This window comes from Podarcis vaucheri (assembly GCF_965113315.1).
Source record: "Podarcis vaucheri genome assembly, chromosome: 16".
NCBI classification, from domain to species: domain Eukaryota; kingdom Metazoa; phylum Chordata; class Lepidosauria; order Squamata; family Lacertidae; genus Podarcis; species Podarcis vaucheri.
The window spans coordinates 15,254,055-15,277,188 of NC_138754.1; the positions used below are offsets into that span (position 1 = coordinate 15,254,055).

At 49.9% G+C, this 23,134-nt stretch overlaps 4 protein-coding genes across 5 annotated transcripts in view; 2 read left to right on the plus strand and 2 right to left on the minus strand.

Moving 5' to 3' along the window:
• The window catches only part of LOC309521269 (uncharacterized protein), a 104,693-nt gene that overhangs the window by 40,990 nt on the left and 40,569 nt on the right, over positions 1–23,134 (minus strand). The window lies entirely within an intron of this gene.
• Positions 575–5,783, plus strand: LOC309521268 (toll-like receptor 5). The gene is made up of 2 exons (XM_082203588.1): positions 575–654; positions 2,264–5,783. Exons 1-2 carry the CDS (start codon positions 609–611, stop codon positions 4,189–4,191), a joined length of 1,974 nt encoding a protein of 657 aa, XP_082059714.1. The 5' UTR covers positions 575–608; the 3' UTR covers positions 4,192–5,783.
• TM7SF2 (transmembrane 7 superfamily member 2) lies at positions 6,983–18,375 on the plus strand. Of its 2 annotated transcripts, XM_082203595.1 has the most exons (11): positions 6,985–7,087; positions 9,700–9,818; positions 10,608–10,804; positions 12,474–12,528; positions 12,812–13,006; positions 14,033–14,136; positions 14,743–14,862; positions 15,467–15,635; positions 16,192–16,272; positions 16,640–16,762; positions 18,072–18,375. In XM_082203595.1, exons 2-11 carry the CDS (start codon positions 9,764–9,766, stop codon positions 18,230–18,232), a joined length of 1,260 nt encoding a protein of 419 aa, XP_082059721.1. In that variant the 5' UTR covers positions 6,985–7,087; positions 9,700–9,763; the 3' UTR covers positions 18,233–18,375. The 2 variants fall into 2 exon arrangements, with proteins under 2 accessions (XP_082059720.1, XP_082059721.1); XM_082203594.1 differs by lacking the exon at positions 9,700–9,818 and having other exon boundaries at positions 6,983–7,087.
• Positions 20,127–21,751, minus strand: ZNHIT2 (zinc finger HIT-type containing 2). The gene has a single exon (XM_082203587.1). The coding sequence runs from the start codon at positions 21,609–21,611 to the stop codon at positions 20,382–20,384; it is 1,230 nt and encodes a 409-aa protein (XP_082059713.1). The 5' UTR covers positions 21,612–21,751; the 3' UTR covers positions 20,127–20,381.

A 23,134-nucleotide genomic window follows, 5' to 3' on the forward strand; every position in this document is an offset into this window, starting at 1 on the left:
CTCTCCCTGCCTTGCAAATGCAACTGTGAATAATTTTTTTTAACCACCCCTTCTCAGAAAGTTGGTAGGGAAACAGGCAGCTGAGTGAAATTGCTTTCGGGGGCGTATGTGGCACAGAAGGCCGAAAGTTCGCCACTCTGGCCTAAAATGCACGATGACAAAACTACAAACGGAAATGATTCGCTGCTCTGCAGAGGACATTCCAGCAGGGCGACAAGGTACCTTGCCTGAAATTTCCACTTTCACCCAATGATACAAAGTGCAGGAAGCCTGCCTGCAGTTTTTCTTGGGTAGACTTGGTTTTAGCAATCTTTAAGGATCTGTGCACCTAGGAAATGTTGTGCATGAGCTAGCATGGCGGCGGGCGGCGGCGGGGGGTGGGAGCAGTAATATCTGCTGAAGGGCCCTCAGGGAATTTCCCCAGTATTTCCCCATTATGCATCTTTCCAAATCACATTTGAGTCAACACAGGCTGTTGACGTGGGGCCCAGAAAGGGAACTGCTCGGGTGGTGTTTATATGGGGCAAGGACTGTGCCAACCCATAAGCAGCAGCAGCAGCAGCAGCAGAGAGAGAGAGAGAGTCCCATTTTGCACCAGCTTCAACACCATGTCAAGGTTTCACCAAAGTCGCCCACTTTGGAGGGCTCCAAAAGGTGAGTGACAGAAGATAAAGTGGGGTTTGAGTCCCTCAATATTACCGGTCCTCTTTCTAGAAATTCAATAATTCTCCCCTGCCAGGTGAGTCATCAACCTTCAGGTAAGTGAAGAGCTTTAAGATGGGGAAGGCCCATTACTCCGTGGCATAGGTGGGATGCAAATGTTTTTTTCACACTGGTCCTGAAAGACCTACATTGGCTCCCAGTACATTTCCGAGCACAATTCGAAGTGTTGGTGCTGACCTTTAAAGCCCTAAACTGCTTCGGCCCAGTATACCTGAAGAAGCGTCTCCATCCCCATTGTTCAGCCCAGACACTGAGGTCCAGCTTGGAGGGTTTTCTGGTGGCCTTCTGGCAAGAAGTGAAGTTAGAGGGAACCAGACAGAGGGCCTTTTCAGTGGTGGTGCCCACCCTGTGGAAAGCCCTCCCATCAGATGTCAAGGAAATAAACAACTATCTGATTTTTATAACAAATAGGTAGCCGTGTTGGTCTGCCATAGTCAAAATAAAAAAATAAAAAAATAAAAAATAAAAAAATAAAAAATAAAAAATAAAAAAATAAAAAAATAAAAAAATAAAAAGAAGTGTGCATGCACACGAAAGCTCATACCAGGAACTAACTTAGTTGGTCTTTAAGGTGCTACTGGAAGGAATTTTTTTATTTTGATTTTTATAAGACATCTGAAGGCAGCCCTGTATAAGGACTTTTTTAAGGTTTAAGGTTTTATTATACTTTTATATGTGATGGAAGCCACCCAGAGTGGCTGGGGAAACCCAGTCAGATGGGTGGGCTACAATTATTATTATTATTATTATTATTATTATTATTATTATTATTATTATTATTGCTGTTGTTGTTGTTACTGTTATTGTTACTATTCACAAGGCCAACAGCTTGAACTGCAGACATCAGCAGATGGCCAGGACTTATCTCTTTACTGTGTGGGAGGAGGGAAGCTTTATTGCAGTTTTCTGCACATCAAGAGGGTGTTAAAAGGTGGTTAAAAGATGGTCTGTCCTTTTGCTGGTCAGTCTGCAACTCTATTGCTGGTTCCCGTGCTTTGCATGCCCAAGATTCTTCAGTTTGGGATATTGTGTAGCCAGTTTAGTGCAGTGGCTGTTGGGCTAGTGTCTGTGAGTCCAGGGTTCAAATCCCCACTCAGCCATGGAGCTCATTTGGTGATCTTGGGCCACTTGGGGTGTTGCAGGGAAGAAATGAGAAAGGGGAGAACCATGATTGCTGCCTTGAGCTCCTTAAGAGGAAAGGCAGAATATACCTGAAATTATAAAATCCTCACATTTCCAGTTAAAGGGTTCTTGGACAAGCAATGCTGGGAGCGGCCTCAGCACAGGAACACCCTGAAGAGCTCTTCCTGCTGCCCATCAAATGAGACAATATTGGACCACTTTGTGTGTTTGTTGCAGAGGTGGCATTCAAACCTGGGACTATCAGCAGCCAAATTATGCCATCTCTCTGATCAGTCAACTGTCAAAGCTTCTTCTTGCCCCATTAAACTTGAGGAAAGTTAGTTTTGCAGGACAAGCTGTGCTAGGAAAATGAACAGGGAACTAACAAATGTCCCCTTTCTCCTCTCTTAATTGCCAGCTCCTTTTAGTAGGATCATCTTCTTGCTGGTTTTGGGGTATACTGTTGACAGCCATCCCCGCTGCTACCATACCCAAGTGAATTCTCTGCTGGTGGCCAATTGCCAAGCTCAAGGACACAAGGAAGTCCCTGAAACGGACAGCTCCCTTCAGGTCCTCTTGCTGAACTTCAACTTCTTATCCAACATCTCAGATTCCTCCTTCTCCCAAATGCCGTCCCTGAGGATGCTGTCTCTTGGGAAGCAACTGGGAGGATCCCTCTATGTCGGAGAAAGGGCGTTTCAGAATGTGCCCAGTGTCAGGATCCTGGATCTTGGCGGCAACAAGAACTTGACCTTGCACCCAGCTGCTTTCCACGGTCTCACCCAGCTTGAGGTGTTGCTCTTGGATTTCAATGGTTTTGACGAAGAAGTACTGGAAAGAGGTTATTTCCAGGATTTGGTATCACTGAAGAGGCTGGATCTTTCAGGAAACCGCATCCGTAGGCTGAGGCCTGATCCAACTTTCCAGGGCCTGAGGAAGCTGAGCGTCCTTCAGCTGAAGCTCAACCAAATTGGGGAAATCTGTGGGGAAGACCTACAGCACCTCAGGGGGCACCATTTGGCCTTGCTTGACCTCTCATCCAACCGACTGCTTAATCCCAATGCCTGCACCAACCCTTTCTTCAGCATCGTGCTGGGAACTCTGGACGTCTCTTCAAACTCATGGAACGCGATGGAAGCTCAGAAGTTCTTCACACGACTAAATGGCACTCAAATCCATAACCTCAAGATGCAGCACTCAGCCGCCCTCGGCAGCGGGTTTGGTTTCCGTAACCTCAAGGGCATCTCGCCTAGCACCTTTCTTGGCCTCCGTGGCAGCAGAGTTTACTCCTTCGACATGTCCAATGGCTTCCTCAGAGAATTGGGCCCATCTGTCTTCTTGGGGCTCCCAGACCTTAACATCCTGCTGTTGAGATCCAACCAGATTACTGAGATCAAGGATGGGGCCTTTTCTGGGCTGAGCCAATTGCGTATTCTCGACCTGTCCCACAATCTGCTTGGGGAGCTGTACACAGAAGCCCTGCGACCCCTGAGGTCATCCCCACTCCAGCACCTCATCCTGAAGTCCAACCACCTTGGCATTGTTCAACACGATGCTCTGGTGGGGCTGAACTCCTTGCAAACCCTTGACCTCCGGGACAATGCTCTGGTGAGAGTCCCGGTAGGGAAACTCCCATCCCTTCTGCGCCTGATGCTGGGGCAAAACAGGATTGGGGATGCCTGGGGTCTTGAACGTCTTAGCAGCAACCTGACCCACCTTGACTTCTCCTCCAACCGCCTGAGTGACTTAGGGAGTCTCTGGGGTGAACTAGGGAAAACCCCCACCTTGCGTTTCCTGAATCTCTCAGGCAATCAGCTGGCAAAGTGCTTCAGGGCTGAGAGAGGCCCCAGGCAGCTCAGAGAACTAGATATTTCCCATAACGACCTGGGAAACATCTGGAAAACAGAGAACTGTGTGGACATCTTCCAGCATTTGGAGAACCTTAGAGTCCTGAATCTCAGCTCCAATGGCCTTCGGGCCCTTCCTGAGGGACTTTTCCAGGGTCTGGTGTCTCTCCAGACTCTGAATCTCTCTGACAACCTCCTGCCCATCATTCCTGAGGAGACATTCCTCAGCTTGAAATCCTTGCGCAGTCTTAGCCTCCATGGGAACCCCATAGTGACCCTCTCCCACTCTACATTTCAACCACTGGTGCAGCTGCAGTCATTGGACCTGAGCGAGTTGTCCTTGCTGTGCGACTGTGGGCTTTCTGACTTCCAGAGTCTGATGCAGGACAAAGACTCAAGGCTGAGTGGAGCTGTGGCCAATCTCCTGTGCATTCAGACCAGCCCTGATTTCCTGCATCTCTCCTTGTCCTGGTTCCTCCAGAGCAAGTGTGCCCAATAACATGTTACGATCCAATATGGGGTTTGGGATGAAGAACAAAAGCTTATCTTATCCGGGATGCCATCAAGCTGCACAGCGGTGGCAAAACCTGTGTTTCAGTTATCAAAAAAATGCCTCATTGTTGTCATTTTTGCATGTGTGGGAACATCCATTTGGTAGGCCCATAATCTCTGTGTATTCAAGTAGCAAAGGCCAAATTGCTGACGTTTCGTAACTCACACCCCAAAGCTGGCTTTTTTTGCTTCTGGCATGTGTAAGCAAAACAATCCAAACACACACACACAGAGAGGCAAATGCTGTGTGATTGCAGACCCTCCAAATGTCCCGATTTTCCAGGGACAGTCCTGGAAGTGAGTCTACTCCCTGCTGTCAAAACTGCCCATTCCAATTCCCTCTCCCTCTGGTTCCTAAGCCCTAAACAACTTAGGTCCAAAGTATGTGAGAGACATCCTTTCCTAGAGATCCTCTTGGTAGTTCCTCCACCATCAGTAGTTTGAGGTGTGTTGTGTGTGATGATTGAAATGCATTTTGTATCTTTAAACATGGTTTTAGTGAGTTGATAACCCTAAGAAGCAGAAGCTTTAGAGCCAACTTGTGGATTTGGCAACCTAGCAAGTTAAGTAACCTACTATTTATTTATTTATTTATTTTATTTACCTATTAAATTTATATACCGCCCTTCCTCTGAGGATCACAGGGTGGCTTAAGTATAAAAACACAAAAATACATAACGTAGTTTGAACAAGGTTTTTTTTTTTAAAGACGTGTATACATTTAATGAAATAAATAACGTTTGTTAGAGATACTTATGCTGATGATGTATTCATACATAAATGCTTTTAAAACATCTCTCCTTTCATTATCAGTAAAACTGTGTCCTTAATCCAGTTAGATTGATCATTAGCTTTGCCGAGTAATTCAGCCTTGAAAGCAATCCAAGGTGACCTGGCAACCTGAACAGAACAGTTAACACGTGACGTGTGTGTGTGTGTGTGTTTGCGAGTGATCGGGTTTTGCTTACAGAGGACTAAGAAGCTAAGAAGCAGGGTTGGCCCTAACTTTGAACCTACGCAAATGGAAGTTCCAGCGCATGTGAAAAGGACAAATATTGAGACAATCATGGATTATTTGGGCAAAGGGAAAATGCCTGCTTCTGCAGCCCAGCACTGTTTTCTACATCCTGTGGGGTGGGATTTCCTTTGCCATGTGTTTATGGAGGCAGTTCTGTTTCAGTGCCGACACCAGGAAGGCAATTTGGGGCAGAGAAGACCGAGTGGGAGAAGCCAACTGGGGAAAATATTACAAAGTGAAGAAAGGATTATAATTCAGAAAAGACTTAAAAAGCAGAATTCTGAAGAGTCAACACATATCTGTAGGCCTCACTTTCCCCCTATTTTTGGTTGTTACAGAACCCTTACTCGGATTCCTTGGTGTGTGTACTCCTGAGTGTGTATGAATTTAGGGTTTGTATTAGGTAGGGTAATAGCTTCATTCCAGCTTCTCTTTCCCTTTTTCCCAGAGTCAATCTCCACAAGGGAGAAAACACCTCACTGTTTAAATATTTTGCTAGGTAATAAAGTCTTGAACTTTCATTTTTGGTCTGGATTTCCCCCCCTATACATTCCCTTGCAAAGGAACCCCCCCCCCCCAGATTGAGGTTTAGTTGTTCATCTTTGTCTCTTTGCATTCCCTTTGCAAAGCAAAGGTACTTGTGTGTCTTAGGCCTGATCAATTTGACACACACAGCACCCTCTCACAAACTTGCTGTCCTGAGAATAATGGACACATGGTCTATGTGGGTCTTCCATAAAGAACTCCTAATATTTCTTCCTGCAGCTACTTTGAATGGAGATTGCCTTGCGATGGCACACTGCTTTGGGCTTGATCGCAGAAGCTTGGTACCCACGGATATGGTCTATAGCCCTATCCGAAAAACCAACTTGCCAGATCTGAGCAGCCAAAGGGAAAACAAACCCACACCTTTTCTATAACACACCATTTGAATGGCAATGCGCATCAAATGGGGGAGGGGCGGCCCCCTCAATTATTATTATTTTTGGGGAGGGGGGGTCGAAGGGACCTCGGTTACAAGGAGTTGGTGCCTATGAGGCCAGCGAAGGAGATAATACCATGGTTATGCTGCAGCGCCTCCAGGTGGACAAACAGCCACAGCCACCATCACATCATTGTGGATGAGCTGGTTTTGCAGAAAGCTGAGATGCCAGACTCCAAGCAGCGCCTTAATTAAAAGGCCACTTACAACAGAAGAGCAGAGTCATGCACACTGCCTCACGTAAAAAAGGTGGGATATAAATAAATAAAATTCCTGTGGCTTAACGGAGACATGAAGGCAGCATATTTTTTTCATTTCAGAAACAACAGGCGAGATTTAAAAGCCATCTCGACGCGTCCTGGTGTTTATTTCCGTTTTGGTCCGTCCCCACCCCCCACCCCCAGTTGTTCATTTCTCCACTGAACTCCAATGCATTAGAGCAGGAGGCGTTTTGCACTCTGCGTATGCCCAGGCACTCTCTTTTCCTTCTCTTTAGCGCATTCTTCCACCACCAAGGGAACCCAGGACGGCGAAAGCGAAGGATTGGGACACCACCGTCCACCCCCCACTCCCTCTTCTGTCCACTCCCTTTTCACCACCACGATTTCATTCCTTTCCTGCGGGCGCCTGGATGCACGAACAGGGCTGGACGGGACGGGATGAGCAGTGAGGCGGGCCCGCCTCCTCTCGCCTGATAGGCTCCGCGCCCTCGTCCCTCGGGCGCGATTGGCTGCTCCGGGATAGGGACAGGATGGGCAGAGGGTGGCGCCGCTGATGCCGGGCTGATGCGGGCGGGCAGGTGGCCGGGACAGGTGAGCGCCTCCCGCATCCAGGCGCCTCCAGGTAAGCCTTCCTCCGGTGTGTCCCCTCTCCCATGCCAGAGGATGCCGCCGCTGTTGCTGGCGGGATCGGGAGGGCCGGTGGGTGGGGCAGACATGCGCGGGTCCCTCTCGGGATGCACCCAATCCAGGCAGGGGACTGTGGTCCCCGCGGGGGAGGGTGGATTTAGGGACGTTCCCGAAAGGACCAGCCCAACCTGAGATTGGCATCCTCGCCAGCAACGCTTCCGCTGGGCTGGGAAAGGGCCCCGTCTGGAACTGCAGCGCCGTCGGTGGATGCGCAGCAAGGACCGGCGGAGAATGAGGCAGCTGCCTTTTCTACAGAAAAGACGAATTTTCTACAGAAACATGAGGACTGGGACATTGCTCCTTTCTTTTAGCGGAAAGGTGGCGGTAGCTCAAATGGGAGGGCGCATGTTTTGCACGGAAAAGGTCCCCGCACCCACCCCGGCCAGGTTCAATCTCTCTCTCTCTCTTTCACACACATTTGAGGGTGGCTGCTGGGCAGGCAAGATGCGGACTGATCCAGTATGGCAGCTTCCTATGAGGGTTGGATCCTGCATCCAGACCTGCAAGGCATCTGACATCTCCCTCTTTTGAAATGTATTGAGGTCAGCAGCAGAACTGTCCTCCTCAGAAGCGCCACAAATTTTGACTGCCAAAGTACAGTGGTACCTCGGGTTAAGTACTTAATTCGTTCCGGAGGTCCGTTCTTAACCTGAAACTGTTCTTAACCTGAAGCACCACTTTAGCTAATGGGGCCTCCCGCTGCTGCCGCGCCGCCAGAGCACAATTTCTGTTCTCATCCTGAAGCAAAGTTCTTAACCCGAGGTACTATTTCTGGGTTAGCGGCGTCTGTAACCTGAAGCGTATGTAACCTGAAGCGTATGTAACCTGAGGTACCACTGCACCTTGAATTACCTCATAATGTTGTTGGCCTCAGTCTGTTTCAGGAAACAATGGGCGTGTGTGCCTTTTTGGGGGGTGGGTGAAGTCAAGCTGTTGGAAGATTATGGTGCCTGCTGTGGCTCTATTTAGGGGTGCAGACACTTTGGGGGTGATGCAAATGGCACAGATTTCAAGCATGCACCTTGTCAGGTTGTTTAATAGTTCTTGAAGATACACACAAAGGCCATGTTTTTCAAAATACATACAAAAGCCATGTATTTCAAAGGTTGGCAGTTCTTTCGCTTATGAGGACAAATCTGCCACAGGCTGTTGGATCCGGAAGATTCTTTGTTGGAGGGTTGCTTTCTCTGCTGGAGACAGGGAACTGGGCTGAGAATTTGAGACAGAGACAACAAAGCAGTTAGCATGTTCTTAATGCTAAATTACAAAACTGACAGGACTCTAAAGGAGAGGAGGAGAAAGACCGATTCCTTTTGGAAGCAGTAAATCAACAATTTCACAGGGATGAGGCTTCAGTTGAGAACCAGTGTGTTGTAAGGCATTTAAATACATCTCAACTAAGCCTGGAAATTGTAATTTGTTAAGGGTGCTGGGAATTGTAGCTCTGTGAGGGGCAAACTGCAGTTTCCAGGATCCTTGGGCAGGGATGCTTTAAATGTGTGGTGTGTTGGCAAACCTAGACCATGAAGGCCTAAATTCAAATCCCTACTTGGCCATGAAACTCTCTGGGTGACCTTGGGCCAGTCACACACACAAAAATACCACAGTGGACTCCTAGGAGGAAAGGTGAGGAATAGGATGGGTGTGTGCTGGGGCTCACGTTTCCCTTGTCCTAACAATGTCCAGATGTGTCTGGAGGGCTTAGTGGTGAGAGAGCAAGCACTCCCAATATGCTCAGAGGCACTCGATCGTAACTTTGAGAGGTGTGCTTTGGTACTAGAAATGGGTGCTGAGGCTCAACCATGGCAAGCACCAACTCCAATTTTGTGCAGCAGGAGACTAATTGAGGAGTTTGAGACACCCTTGGGCTCATGACCCCAAGAGGTGGGGTAGGGGGTACACTTTGCACCTGCTGTTTGAAATAATTGCACCCAAATATTTATCCTGAGTTGCAGATTTCTGGGAAAGGGGAGGTGGACTTGCCAAGCACTAGTTTTGCATATGAAACATCTTCCCTGGTTATGATGGTTGCCTGGGAAAGAGTCTGGAGAGATGCTGCCAGCCAGTGGAGGCAATACGGAACTCAATGGGACAACGGCCTGTCTCTGCCAAAGGCAGCATCCTGTATTCCTATGAGAGGTGCTCATTAACTAGTAGCACTTTGTATCGACTGGAGGTCTGTTCCAAAGGGTTCAAAATGCTGCGCATACCTTACAACAGCCCTTTGGGGTAGACTAGTGGCAGATGTCTAACGGGACAGACATGACAGTCTTACAAGCATGCCCTTCCTCTGGAATCCCAGCCTCCAGCTGGCTGGCTTTTGTTGGCTGTGCCCTCCTGGTGATTAATTTCTAAAAAAAGAAGGGGACCTGGGCGGAATTACTCCACGGCCAGGCGGACTTGCATGTAAGGCACAGTCAGTTAGAAAGAATGTGGCTTCTGTTAACAGGCGATCCAAATCAGCTCGACCATCGAAACACACATGGGGGGATACTCAGAGGCTTGTCTCAAGGGGCTCCGTTTGGTCTTCATGGATTCTTTCTCTAGGTCTGTGTGTGGTTGCTGAAGACCGGGGAAACTTGCAAGAGGAGGTTTCTGGCTCAAGAGGACAATGGATCGACTGAAGGTCCCCCGCACCAGAGAGCTGGAATTTGGCGGCGTCCTAGGTGAGGGGGAAAGGCTGAGCTCGGGGTGTGTGTCTGCAGGCAGAAGAATACTGTTATAGATTGGGTGCAGGGGCTAAACCTTAGAAATGAATAAATGGTAGGATTTTTATTATTTGGGGATGAGATACAGGCTGCGGAGGAATTCCTGAGCTATCCTATGCCAAATGACCTGGCCAAGCTTTGGGCCGTTAAGAAACAATACAGGGTCATTGAGGGCCATTGTCAATGCAAGAGAACTGTCCTTCTCTCCGCCCCCCCCCCCTTGCCCTGAGGTGTGAACAGAGACTGGGAGTTCGGAAGGTTGCAAGGATAACTTGGTGTTGTATGACAAGAAAAGATAATTTTTAGCAAGGTGTGCTGGGATGAAGAAGGGGAGAGAAGAAAGACTGGGATCCATCTTGGGCAGGTTGGCTGAAGGCTGGCTGGGAGAGATGCCTTGGACTCCAGGGCTGCCCTGCTGTGGGGGACAAACCCCTCTTGAGATGACCATGCTTTAAGATCTGGACTCCCTCCATGCTGACTGAAGGTGTAAATAGATGAATAAACCATATTTCTTAAAGATACAACAGTCTCCAAAGGGAGCCTGGGTGATGCCTGGAATCCCATGGACTCTGGCTACCGCTCAGCAGAGAGAGGGGGAGGCACTCAACTTTTGTAACAATACCTTTCTCTCATCCCTCCCCAGGAATCCTCTATTAGGGAGGCTTGGGAATGGTGTGAGCAGGGGATGCAGGACTCCTGGGTTCTGTCTCTTCCCCTTTCTGACCGCTCCATCTTTTTTCATCACAGGGGCTGCCCTCCTTATCGTCCTGATGCCCACCACTGTCTTCTACCTCCTGCTGACTTGCAGAACGGAGCAGGCCAGCCTGTTGAACATCCCCTATCCTTTGCCCACCCTCCGCTCACTGTGGGACCCCCGGGACTTTGCCCTAGTCTTGGCCTGGGTTGGATTGCAAGCTTTCTTATATATGCTCCCAATGGGGAAGGTAAGGAGACCTCCACACTCTCAAGGGATTTTCCCTGGCTTCTGCCACGGACTCCTTCTTGCCTGCGCTGCAGTAAGGTTCTGCAGCCTGGCCTCAGTTTTCCTCATCTGAGCAATGGGGAGAAAGGCTAGCTGGTCCTACTAGTAAAATGGCAGAAATGGGGAAGTGACATCACAAAACAGCGGCTGCCATTGGCAACAGAGGGATCCTTGAGTCGTGGGGAAAGGCCAAAGCAGCCCTCTGTCTTTTTATTTTCCCAAAGCGCATTTTGAGCATTCCTCTCCCACCAGAGAGGCTTCCTCCTGGCTCCATATAAAGCAGAGTTTCCCAAATGTGGGTCTCCAGCTGTTGTCGGACTACAACTCCCATCATCCCTAGCTGGCAGGACCAGTGGCCAGGGATGCTGGAAATTGTAGTCTGAACCGTTGGGAAACTGTGTACGTGCAGCTACTCACACAGAGTCAGTTAAGGTTTGGTAGACAGCCAGAAGGCAATCTGAAGGAGTAAGTCTGCCTGGTGATAACAGAGACATGGGGAGAGCTCCCTGATTGGTCAAGCTCTTTATAGGGAGTGATAATTAATGGTTTACTAACTGGAATGTGTTAGTTCAGTATTCAGAGCTCAGTGTTCACAGCTCTGTGTGTCAGTGTATGAGTTGTGAGTCGTGTAAGAGAGAGCTAGCAAAAGATCTGTGTTCTGATCCTGTAAACAGTCCACTGCATATAATAAACACCTAACTACAAGTTCCTGGTTCCTGCTTCGTCTATCCTGTTTGCAGCCAAGTTGCCAATTGCTTCCGTGGATTCTGTGTGTACTCTGCTAGGTCTGGCTAAGGTCCTGCAACTAGTCAGAAAGATAGGTAAAGGACCCCTGACCATTCGTCCAGTCGTGGCCGACTCTGGGGTTGCGGCGCTCATCTTGCTTTATTGGCCGAGGGAGCCGCTGTACAGCTTCCGGGTCATGTGGCCAGCAGGACTAAGCCGCTTCTGGCGAACCAGAGCAGCGCACGGAAACGCCGTTTACCTTCCCGCCGGAGCGGTACCTATTTATCTACTTGAACTTGGACGTGTTTTCGAACTGCTAGGTTGGCAGGAGCAGGGACCGGCAACGAACCACCAACCTTCTGATCGGCAAGTCCTAGGCTCTGTGGTTTAGCCCACAGCGCCACCCGCGTCCCAAGTCAGAAAGTTGTGAAATACCAAATACAGTGGTACCTCGCAAGACAAAAAGAATCCGTTCTGTGATTCTCTTCGTCTAGCGGTTTTTTCGTCTTGCGAAGCAAGCCCATTGACGGATTAGCGGATTAGCACTATTAGCGGCTTTTAGTGGATTAGCGGCTTATCGGATCAGTTGATAAGCGGCTTAGAAAAAGGGGGGGAAGGAAAAAAACCCCGCAGGAACTCGCAAGACATTTTCGTCTTGCGAAGCAAGTCCATAGGAGATTCGTTTTGCGAAGCACCTCCAAAACGGAAAACCCTTTCGTCTAGCGAGTTTTCTGTCTTGCGAGGCATTCGTCTTGTGGGGCACCACTGTAGGTTTTGCCAATATTAACAACAGCTGGAGACCCAAGTTTGGGAAACCCTGATATAAAGAAAGCACCCCGCTTTCAGGCAGCCCTGGCAACATAGACCCCACCACAGCTTTCTGCGTCTGTGTGTGTTTTCAACAGCTCACGGAAGGGACCCCCCTGCGAGACAAGACCCGGCTCCAGTACCGGATTAATGGTAAGTGCCCCCCACCCTTAGGAAAGGTCCCCCAGGGGTGCTGCTGGTGGCTCTCAGCAATGGGGAGGGGTGTGGTGCTGAGTGGCTTTTCAGCGTATCCCAGTGTTTCAAGACTGAGAACATTTTATTAAACACGACCTTGTGATTCTCCCCAAACTTAGCCATATCGGTATCGGCTTAGGAAGGCCGGGGGGGGGGGAGGAGGCAGGAGGGATGATAAATTGATGTCTGGTCGTTGTTTGTTTGCCCCACCCTCTTTCTCCCCCTGCCCCATATTTCTCAGGGTGCCATGCCATGGTGGTCACAGCGCTGGTGGTTGGAGCCGGCCTGGCAGCTGGACTGCGCCTCAGCTACATCCACGACCATTTCCTGCAGTTGGCCTTCTCTGCCTCCCTCGTGGCCTTTGGACTCAGCGCCCTCCTGTACCTCAAGGCCTTGCTTGCCCCAGAGGCAGCCCTGGCCCCAGGCGGGAACTCAGGTGAGGTGCGAACCCTGACGCTGGGCTCCTTCTGGCCTCCTTTGCCAACTCCACCTCGGCAGGGACTAGCGACTTGACGGGCATGGCCAAAACCCATCAAATGCCCCATGTCTGGTGCAAGCTGGTGGTGGAGTGGCAGGAAGGAAAAGGAAGGGGGGAAAGACTGAAGCCGTTATCTTCTCACGTGAATTGGCTCGCAAAATCGGATAAGGACCGTCTCCCGGGGATGATACGTCATTTAGCAAAAATAACAGAGAGGCCTGCAGTCCTTTTAAGGCTCATTCATTTCTAGAGGCAGGAGTTTTTGCGGAAAAACGTCCACCACATATGTAGTATTATTCTTGCTGGTATTATTATTATACGGCAACGGTATAAAAATCGCTACGTGTAAAAAATGATAAAATACCCAGGGGACGCAAATTGTTATTCCCAGTTGGCAATTACCTCTTCGTACATGTAATTTGCATCGTTATGAACACACGGGAAAATGCGAATAGGCCAGAAAGGTCTTTGGGAATGCAAAGGGCTAAGATCACCCAGGGAGCTTCATGGCTGAGTGGGGATTTGAACCCTGGTCTCTCAGGTCCTAGTCTGGCTCTTTTACATTGAGACGTGGTGACTATAAGATCAGCTGCAGAGCATTCTGGGAGGCTGTGTGTTCTTCCTCTGGTTTCTGAGCATATACAGTGGTACCTCAGGCTACAGACTCCGCTAACCCAAAAATAGTACCTCAGGTTAAGAACTTTGCTTCAGGATCAGAACAGAAATCACACGGCAGCAGCAGGAGGCCCCATTAGCTAAGTGGTACCTCAGGTTAAGAACAGTTTCAGGTTAAGAATGGACCTCCAGAACGAATTAAGTTCTTAACCTGAGGTACCACTGTATGCTGAAAATTTGGGCACAACGTTCTGCCAACACTTCGCTGCTTCACGGGGGTGCAGCTGCCTAGAGGGGTGTGTCAGAACCACCTCCTCAAAGTGTTTTTGACGGCAATTTCTCCTGCTTGCCTCTTCCCCCATCCCACAGGAAACCCCATTTACGACTTCTTCATGGGCCACGAATTGAACCCACGGATCAATACCTTTGACCTGAAGTTCTTCTGTGAGCTGCGCCCGGGTCTCCTTGGATGGGTAGGCATCCCTGCGTTGGTAGCAGAAGGCAGGGTTGGGGAGCGACCCCTTTGTGTTGGTGTGGCAACACCAAGGAGCACCCCTCCCCCATACTGGAGGGTCCGGATCGCTGAGGATCAGGCAGCTGACACAACTGGGATCCAGTATGATGTTGGGGTTGGAGTGCTGGGTGAGGACTGTGGAGACGCAGGTTCAAATCAGCCTGTAGAGCAGGTGTGGGGAACCTTTGACCCTCCAGATGCTGCTGAACTACAACTCCCATCAGCCCCAGCAATGGCCAGTGATGACAGGAGTTGTAGTTCAGCAATATCTAGAGGGCCAAAGGTTGCCCACCCCTGCCATAGAGCTGGCAGCAACCTCCCCTAACCGGGTGGCTTTCATATTGTTTTCATGTCTTTTGGGGCCATGCTCTTGCAGGAGCCAAAATGGGGCATCCCAGAAGCCAATCAGAAGCCAGAATTACAGAATTCTGGGGTGTCCTGCTTAAAACAGGACAGTTGAGGGGTACCGTATGCCACAAGCTGTAGCTTTTGCTACTACTAATGGTGATGAGGATAATACTGCTTTTCCCCCTCTGCCACCCGCTGCTTCCCTGCTCTCTCGTAGGCCCTGATTAACATGGCCATGTTGGTGAAGGAGACGGAGCTGAGAGGAAGCCCTTCCTTGGCGATGATCCTCGTTAATGGCTTCCAGCTTCTCTACGTGGTGGATGCCTTATGGCACGAGGCAAGTCTGGCAGAGAGTGGGATCTCAACCGGCCGGCCTGCCCGCCTGAATTTTGCAGGGAGCCTTAATTCTTCAGTTTCTGCCACGGAGATGCATCACAGGAACTGCCAGGCAGGGCTGAGTTTACAAATGACACTGCACTTCCTTCCATAAGGACTAGAAACTTGCTTTTGTCTTTTAAAAAAGGTAGAGAAGCAAAAGCAGGGATTTCCAAACTGCTCCCCTTCCCTAGTGCCTATTTCAGTCAAGCCTCCCAGGGGCTCAATAAACCTTATTTTGCCTGCTTGGCTGTAAACAAAGAACACAAAAAGAGAAACTGACACAATGTGTGCCTGTTGGGCTGTTTTCGTCTTAGTGGACCTCGATTCTGCTCATGTTTCTCCTTCTGAATTTGGGGTGCGTCCCTGGGGGAGAGGACGGCTTACCTTTCCTCCCTAGTACATGCTTCTTCAAATCACCTGAACCTGTTTGCTCTGCTGGCACTTCTCTGAGATGCACCCGCTCCCCAGTGTGTGGCTCACAGTGGACTTGTTTAGTGGGGACTGAGAGCTGGTGGATTTTCCTGGGCCAGATTAAAAAAGGCAAATTTTCTTCCTTCCCAAAGGAGGCTGTTCTCACCACGATGGACATCGTCCATGACGGTTTCGGCTTCATGTTGGCTTTCGGGGACTTGACGTGGGTGCCCTTTTTGTACACCCTCCAGTCGTATTTCCTCGTCACCCACCCACAGAAACTGAGCCTGCCCATGGCTGGGGGCATCACCCTGCTAAACGGTGAGTTGGGTGGCAAACAGGGCCTCTGAGCATGCACAGAATATATTTTCTTCCCCTCCAAGCTTCAGCAACTTTCTTTTCTTTTCGTGGCAGGGGTCAAATAATGTAACCAACTTGCTCTTAACTAAGCTTCCAGAATGGTAAGGGATATAAAACCTTAATTGATAGTAAACAGTGGGGACTTTGTACATTTAAAAACAAACAGGCAATATTCAAAATTTCCACTGTGTCAAAGATGGGCAGCCCCTCTTTGCAGAGTGCCCCTACCCAGTGCCTAAGCTGAGGTGTGGGTGATGCCTGCTACCCAGAAACAATTATTTCCTGAGTTTGGGGGGGCCAAGGGAGAGGCTGTGCTAAGAGAAAGAAAAGCAAAATTAATGTGGCTTGAAACATATCTATGGAAATGTGCATGTGTTAATTATTTTTCTTCATAGCCCTGTCCCTTCAGTCACCCCAGAGCTCAAACTCTCTGTCTGTCCACCCGCTCTTTCTCTCTAGCGTGCTCTGCCCATTCATGCCATCTCACTCTCCCCCCGCCCCCTTCTCAACCCTGCAGGCCTGGGCTACTCCATTTTCCGGGGCGCCAACTCCCAGAAGAATGCCTTTCGCCGGAATCCTGCCGACCCCAAAGTTGCTGGTTTGTCCTCCTTTGTGGCTTGTGGCCTGTTTGGACCCTGCTGGGAGACACACAAGCTGTGCCCTGCGCCTTCACAACCTTTGGCCTCTAATGTTCCTTTTCTTAAAATGTATAGCCGCGGCTCACGCGGGCAAGTGCCTCAGAGAAGCGCCTGCATTTAAAATCCAAACGCCATCGCTTCTGAAGAGGAGCGGGTGCATGGGCGTCGTCTTTTGCCTATGGGTGGGAGGTGGAAAATTGGGCATCCCTGTTTTCCTCCCTGTTGCGAAAACAGAGCGTGGCTGGCCTGCTTTTGCAGGACCTGCATGCCTTGTGAACCTCTTGTGAACCCCTTTGTTCTCACGAGAGAAATGTTGTTTCCTTTCAGGACTGCGAACCATCCCCACGGCCACAGGACGGCGCCTGCTGGTGTCCGGCTGGTGGGGGTTTGTGCGGCACCCCAACTACTTAGGAGACCTCATCATGGCTTTTGCGTGGTCCTTGCCCTGCGGTAAGCGGGAGCCTCTCTCCCCCTCCGTCAGTATCCAGACCACACTCTGTAGGAAGAGAATCTCAGTGCCCGGCCCACTCACCAGGGTCACACAACACCATTACAAGCAATTACACGACCTTGCACATAGTGTGTGCCAAGTTGCCAAAGACACAGAAAGGAGGACGGGGAGACAGCAGCATCCCCTCAGATAGAGAGAGCTGCTGTGCTTGTTTAAAGAAAGAGAGAACCTATACATGTCAACGCAGATTCTGAGGGTGCAGAGTTAAGCGGTGCCCGTTTTCCAATATCCATGACTCTCATGGCCTTTTGAGTAACCACTGGGAGGCTCTCAAAATCCTCACTTTGGAGAGAAACAAGCAAAACACGAAGAAAATTAATTATACCCCTTATAATTTCATGTTATGCCCTGCTAAATCCCAGAAAGAGCTTTCCCATCATCTTCCAGCCTTTCAAGGCTTAACCCAGGGAGTGGGAGCCTGCAGTTGGGCTCCCACATCCTCATTCCTGACCATTGGCCATGCTGGCTGCTGCCGGGGCAGATGGGAGTTGTAGTCCAGCGGTGCCCGGTGGGCCCCCTGCACTGGCCCCCATTCCTCGCAGTAACCTCCCAGGCAAAGAATGGCATTTCATTTGAAACACTATATGCATGTTACACAGGAGTTAAAGGTAAACATTAAGATCCAGCAATTAAGATTACAGCAATACCTCTGTTAGGTAAAGGTAAAGGGACCCCTGACCATTAGGTCGAGTTGTGACTGACTCTGGGGTTGCGGCGCTGGCGTACAGCTTCTGGGTCATGTGGCCAGCATGACTAAGCTGCTTCTGGCGAACCAGAGCAACGCATGGAAACGCCGTTTATCTTCCTGCCGGAGCGGTACCTATTTATCTACTTGCACTTTGACGTGCTTTCGAACTGCTAGGTTGGCAGGAGCAGGGACTGAGCAACGGGAGCTCACCCCGTTGCAGGGATTCGAACGGCCGACCTTCTGATCGACAAGTCCTAGGCTCTGTGGTTTAACCCGCAGCGCCACCTCTGTTAGGCCAGCCTAAATGTTACAAAAAAGTTTGGAAGCTTTCAGGGTTTCCCCGCCCAAACTGATCAGGCTGGATTTTAGAAGCTGGGTTTGGGGCGAGGGGGAAAGAGAGAGAAAAGGCTGCTGGTGCCGAGAGACCCCTTTTCTTTTTCTCTTCCCCACCCCTAAATGGGATTCTCTGTGCCTCCCTGCACTGAAATCTGAAGTGGTTCCTCTGTGTCCCAATAGCCCACCCTCCCCAATGGCTTCCCCATTCTGTTTCCTCTCCTCAGGCCTGACCCACATCCTGCCTTACTTCTATGTCCTCTACTTCACCATGCTTCTGATTCACCGGGAAGCCCGGGACGAGCACCAGTGCCTGAGGAAGTATGGCCTCGCCTGGCAGGAGTATTGCCGCCGCGTCCCTTACCGGATCTTCCCCTACCTCTACTGAGCCATCGCTTGACAACTCAGCTCTCGCCCTGCTCGCCACAACAGAAACCCACCCTTTCTGCCTGCCTGGAGAAGCCCATGCCCACACAGTCTCAACCAAGAAGAGGAATAGGTGCCGTGGTTGTCACTGTGGGGTCACAACACCCCTCCCCACCTCCAGGAGCTGTGGGGAGGGGGAGTCGTCAGCCTGCTGCAGCTTTGTTTCCAAGACCCACTCAGACAACATGGCCTGCTTCTTTCAGGAAATGAGAGGCTCTCTTGCTTCCTATCTATTGCCCGTCAGGACATTTCGATCTAGGAATCGCCTTCTTTTGTCAAGCCTGAATTTGCAAAAATTTAACCCACAAAGATCATGTGGGCAAACTCTGTGTTGCTGGTTTTTGTGGTTTTAAAAAAATCCTTTTTCTGTGCAGACAGCAAGAGCCCAGATTACACGACTGGAATTACTTTGTCGATCTTCACATATTTATTCTGTTTCTGCAATGCAGCAGACCATCGAGCTACATCAAAGACATTTGGCAAGCTGCAACCAACTGGAAGTGCTGCTCTGGCCTCTGAGATTCCACCGCAACTCGTTTTGGAGCAATAAGGACGAGAAGCATTTTCAGTTAATTAAGGAAACTTTAAAAAAAAAAAATCTGAGATCTTTGGCATGCACAATTTCTGTGACCAGTGCTACTAACCTGTGGAAAAGGCAGATTCCCGTTTATAGGAAGTTAAGGAAGCTGTACTGAGAAACCTGACATATTAAACAGAACTGAATTTATTTTGGGATGGGGGAAAATAGCTAACTCCGCTTTTTGACTATGGATGTCACTAGACATTCAGAAAGTGACATAAAAACTCTCAATCTGGATTTGGAATGATTTCTAATCAAGCTTGGATTTTGGGGACTAGATTTTAGTAAGCACTGATTTTGGTAACACAGCAGAGGTTCAGGTTTATTAAAGCAGCTTTTGAAAGTCAAATGTTTCTTGAACAGCAAATTAACGCCAGGGAACTTTCTGAGTTTTTGTCAGGTTTAACCATTTCAGCTAGGCTAGGGAAATGTTTGCAGTCAAGTCTGCAGAATTTCAAATTCATGCAGAATCTTAATTTAGGTCTAGTTGGGCACTTCATGTGTGCATGGAACAGAGAGTAACCTTTTTTCTCTGTCTTTTACACACACACCATTTGCTAAAGAGTCAATGGAAGCATAACAGGGCAGTAGAAGGAATTGGAGCACACCAAAGTTGTCTGTAGATGCTGGTGGGTTAAGGATTAAACTGGATTTCCCTGGCTGGGTGGGAAATTAGGGGGGTTATTTCCTTCATTTTTGAAAGGGATGGGAGAAATGAGCAAATGTAACTTATTTTAATAAATAATATATTCAAACCTCTGCGGGGTTTGGAATGTAATTTTGGCAAAGCTGCTGCTCCACACTTCTTTGAGGACATCAACAGTGAATGCAGAGTCCACACAGATATTACCAAGAGGGTATTTTCTCCGTATCACAGTTGGATACAAGAAAGTTGCCAAAATGCTGTAATTTAAGTAATGACAGTGACGGACGGTTAATTTCCCTCAAATCAACAGATCACATGTTCACTCATTATTTTACAACACGGAACACACCTTTGTGTTTTAATATGCTGACTCCAGATTATTAAACTCTAAACCCGTTGGCTGTTAATACTTCCGCTAGGTGTGCCTTAATCCTAAAGCATGTTCTCAGAAGTAAGGCTCGCTGAGTTCAATATCCATTCACACTTTGTAAGATTCTTCAATCAGGGCAGTCTGGAGGGTGGCTACTCAATGTATTTACTAGAATGTAAGCTCTACTAGATACAGTCCTTATCCCAACTAACCACACATAGGATTGGGCCACTGATTAAAAAATGGAACAAAAGCAGCAAGAAAGTTCACCAATTTATTACATAAGCAGCCCCCACAAGTGCCTCTTGAAACCCAAGCCTCGCTCCATTTCAAGGTGTTAACGTGAAGTGAGACAGAAAAGGGGCTAATCTTGTCTAATCCAATATGTGATCCAGTTTACAGAGTATTCAATTTCCTGCTCCAAAGCCTAATCTGGTTTCAGCAGGAGGACTCTCCCCCCCAACTCCCTCCCAGGCCAGCTGGTAAGCATATGACAGCTGTCAAAGTTCCTGAATTCAGTCCAGTTCTTCTATCAGGGGCTTCTTAGGAGGAGGCACTTTGGCCCCCCACATCCGCTCCAGTTCCTGGCTGACAGCCCCCACCTCCTTGACCATGTCTAGGTGGGCGTGGTATTCCTGCTGCACCTCCAAGGCCAGGAGGCTCAGAGCCACCTCATTCTCATTCACCCAGGAGAGCAAGAACTCGCACTTCTTCTGGGCCCCAGAGATTCTGGCTCGGTCCTGGGCAGGCAGCCGCCTCTTCCCTTTGCTCAGCAGTCGGGCCATGTGGGCGAGGGCAGCCAGGCTGAACCCCTTTTGCCGGGCCTGGCACTCCCCCATTAAAATCTGGGCCACGGCCACCATCACCTTGGCATTGCCCAGCAGGCATTCCGGGTATTGCCCCATTGCCAGAGCCTGGAGGGCGGCTTGTAGGGCCTCGGCTGTAGAATGGAAAACCTGCTTGGCCCCTAGAGCCCCAGAAACGTCAAGGACCGTCTCACAAAACTCAGGGAGCATCTCTGCCTCGTCTGCCTCTCCATTGTACAGCGCTAAGGCGTAGGCATAGGCATAGAGAACATTGGGCAGCTGGAAGCGGACCAGAGGTGAGGTAGGAGTACGAGTCAGGGAGGCCAGCGGAGGGATGGAGGATGGCAACGTGGGTACTGCTTGCTGTCGAAGCCTCCGGGTGCTGGTGGGAGAAGCCTCTTCTGTGTGGGTGGGAAGTGGTGGCTGTTGCAAAGAAGCCTCCGGGTGCCGGTGGGGCTCCAGCTCCTGAGCATCCCTGGAGTCCCCCTGGAGCTCCTGGATCAGGGCAGTGCCATCGCATCTCCTGCCCCTCAGCCACCAAGGCTCCCAGGCAGGCAGGAGTCCCGAGATCTGTCCGCTGCTCAGCAGCCGCTGGAAGTGCTTCCTCTGGCCGGGGCTCAGCTGCTCCCACAGCGCCTCCTCTTGCTCCACGTCGGGGTTGAGGCCTAGCGAAAGGTCCTCATCCCCAGGCTCGCGTAGCTCCTGCAGCCTCAGGAGGGCCTCTCTCAGGCGCCGCTGGGAAGCTTTGTCCCCCCGAAGGCCCCGGAGGCTTAGCTCCAGCTCGCGGCTCTGGAAGTCCTGGGCGCAGGAGCCGTGGTCCCGGTAGCAGGGCACGGAGCAGAAGCGGAGGTGGCACCGCGGGCAAGTGTAAGGGGCTCGCCCGGCCTGGCAGTGCCCGCAGGGAAGGTCCGGCGCGGGACTCGAACCCGCGGAATCCATGTCGGAGAAGAGGCAGCCGAGGAACGCCGAGCGCGTTCGGGAATTTCCGGCAGCAGCCTGTGTAAAGGGTTTCCGCGTTAATACCTTGCTGCGAATCGGAAGTTTCCGTTCATTCTCGGGCCGGAGAGCGCCGAGCCCCAGAAGGCTGTGCGCGCGTTCCTTGAAAACTGGTTTCCGCGCCGACGCACGCACGTATGTAAATCTAGCCACAACAGTGCATTGTGGGAGGAAAACCGGAGAACAGACCGGGGACTTTAGGGCATCTGAAAACATAAATCTACAGATATTGGATATGGAGGCATTGCTGTTCTACCAGAGCGGTTTATTGCACATACTTTGAATAGGTCACCATATCGTACATAGCAGAGCCAAAGAGTGCCCAGGAGGTGCTTGAGCGATCTCAACTCATACTTACCTGGCAGGGGAGACACCATGATCATGAAGGTGGTTTTCCCAGGGTGAGGCTCATCCATTGCACTGCGGGTGTGCTGACCCCTGCGATTTCCCCAAATGCGGGAAACTCGACTGCATAATTTGTGGTAGTGGGGGACTGCGTTCGCGCTTTCCCCTGATTTTTCGGTAATAAAAATAGATCTAGTGTATCATGGCGCTTTTAAGCTTAGAAGTGCTTCTGAGCGCAGAGGCTGTGTAATATCCATTTAATTTTTTTATAGCGCTCCTATCCAGAATGTTTGGCGTTTAGTTGGCGCTGTGCTACGCTGCTTTGAAATGCGAGAAGTTAGCCACGCTGGTGTGAGATATAAGCATACCTGATTTTTTAAGTGGGTCGTATATTGTTCTTAATGGAGGCTGGTTCATAAGGCGAGTGGCATGTTGCCCCACCAAGCAGAACGTTCAGCATGCCCCATCTACTTAACTGCCTTCTGATTTACAACCAGGGTAAGGAGGGGGTCACTTATCAATTTCCTCCTCCTTAATGGGACTGTTGCTCCTTGTAGTAGATCTCTGCTGCAGGGAGGATGGGGGCAGGGGACACAAAACCTCCACCTGCAGTTTGGCCTCCCTGCCTTCTCCAATACCCAACAGGTATTGTGCAGGTGTGTGCCAAAATCCTGAGCTAGTTACAATATGCGAAGAGCAATTTTCACAGGGTCCAAAAATGTGAGCTGGGAGCAGGGGCTGGACAAGCTCTTGGTGGGCGTGGCAGCTCCTTCGGCTCTTTGAACAATATAGAATAAAAATAATTGTGCACCAGTTAATTTGTTGTCAACAGTTCAGCTTAATGTTGCACTTGAATGTTTATGCCTGCAGACATGGAGCAGGAAGCAGAAGAATGTAACTTCCAGAGACCTCAAAGGAATGGGGGTAAAGTGTGGTAGTGAAGAATCAACACTGTAGAAATTTACAGAGAGAAATAGGCAACACCAGTGGGTGGGCAACAGGGACGACTGGAGCAACTGGGAGAGGGAGGAGCAGCTGGCAGCATTTCCAGGTCCAGCTGGAGCTTAATTGGCAACATGCGTTTCCTTGCAATTTCTGAACCCACCGACTCAAGCCCATCT

Bases quoted from the DNA above. Each gene is read 5' to 3' on its own strand.
- LOC309521268 (XM_082203588.1), top strand. From the start codon at position 609: ATGTCAAGGTTTCACCAAAGTCGCCCACTTTGGAGGGCTCCAAAAG. The intron at 655-2,263 runs GTGAGTGACAGA...CTTAATTGCCAG, and splicing joins ACTTTGGAGGGCTCCAAAAG to CTCCTTTTAGTAGGATCATC.
- TM7SF2 (XM_082203594.1), top strand. From the start codon at position 7,030: ATGCGGGCGGGCAGGTGGCCGGGACAGGTGAGCGCCTCCCGCATCCAG. The intron at 7,088-10,607 runs GTAAGCCTTCCT...TTTTCATCACAG, and splicing joins CCGCATCCAGGCGCCTCCAG to GGGCTGCCCTCCTTATCGTC. The intron at 16,273-16,639 runs GTTTGTCCTCCT...GTTTCCTTTCAG, and splicing joins TGCCGACCCCAAAGTTGCTG to GACTGCGAACCATCCCCACG.
- ZNHIT2 (XM_082203587.1), bottom strand. From the start codon at position 21,611: ATGGATTCCGCGGGTTCGAGTCCCGCGCCGGACCTTCCCTGCGGGCAC.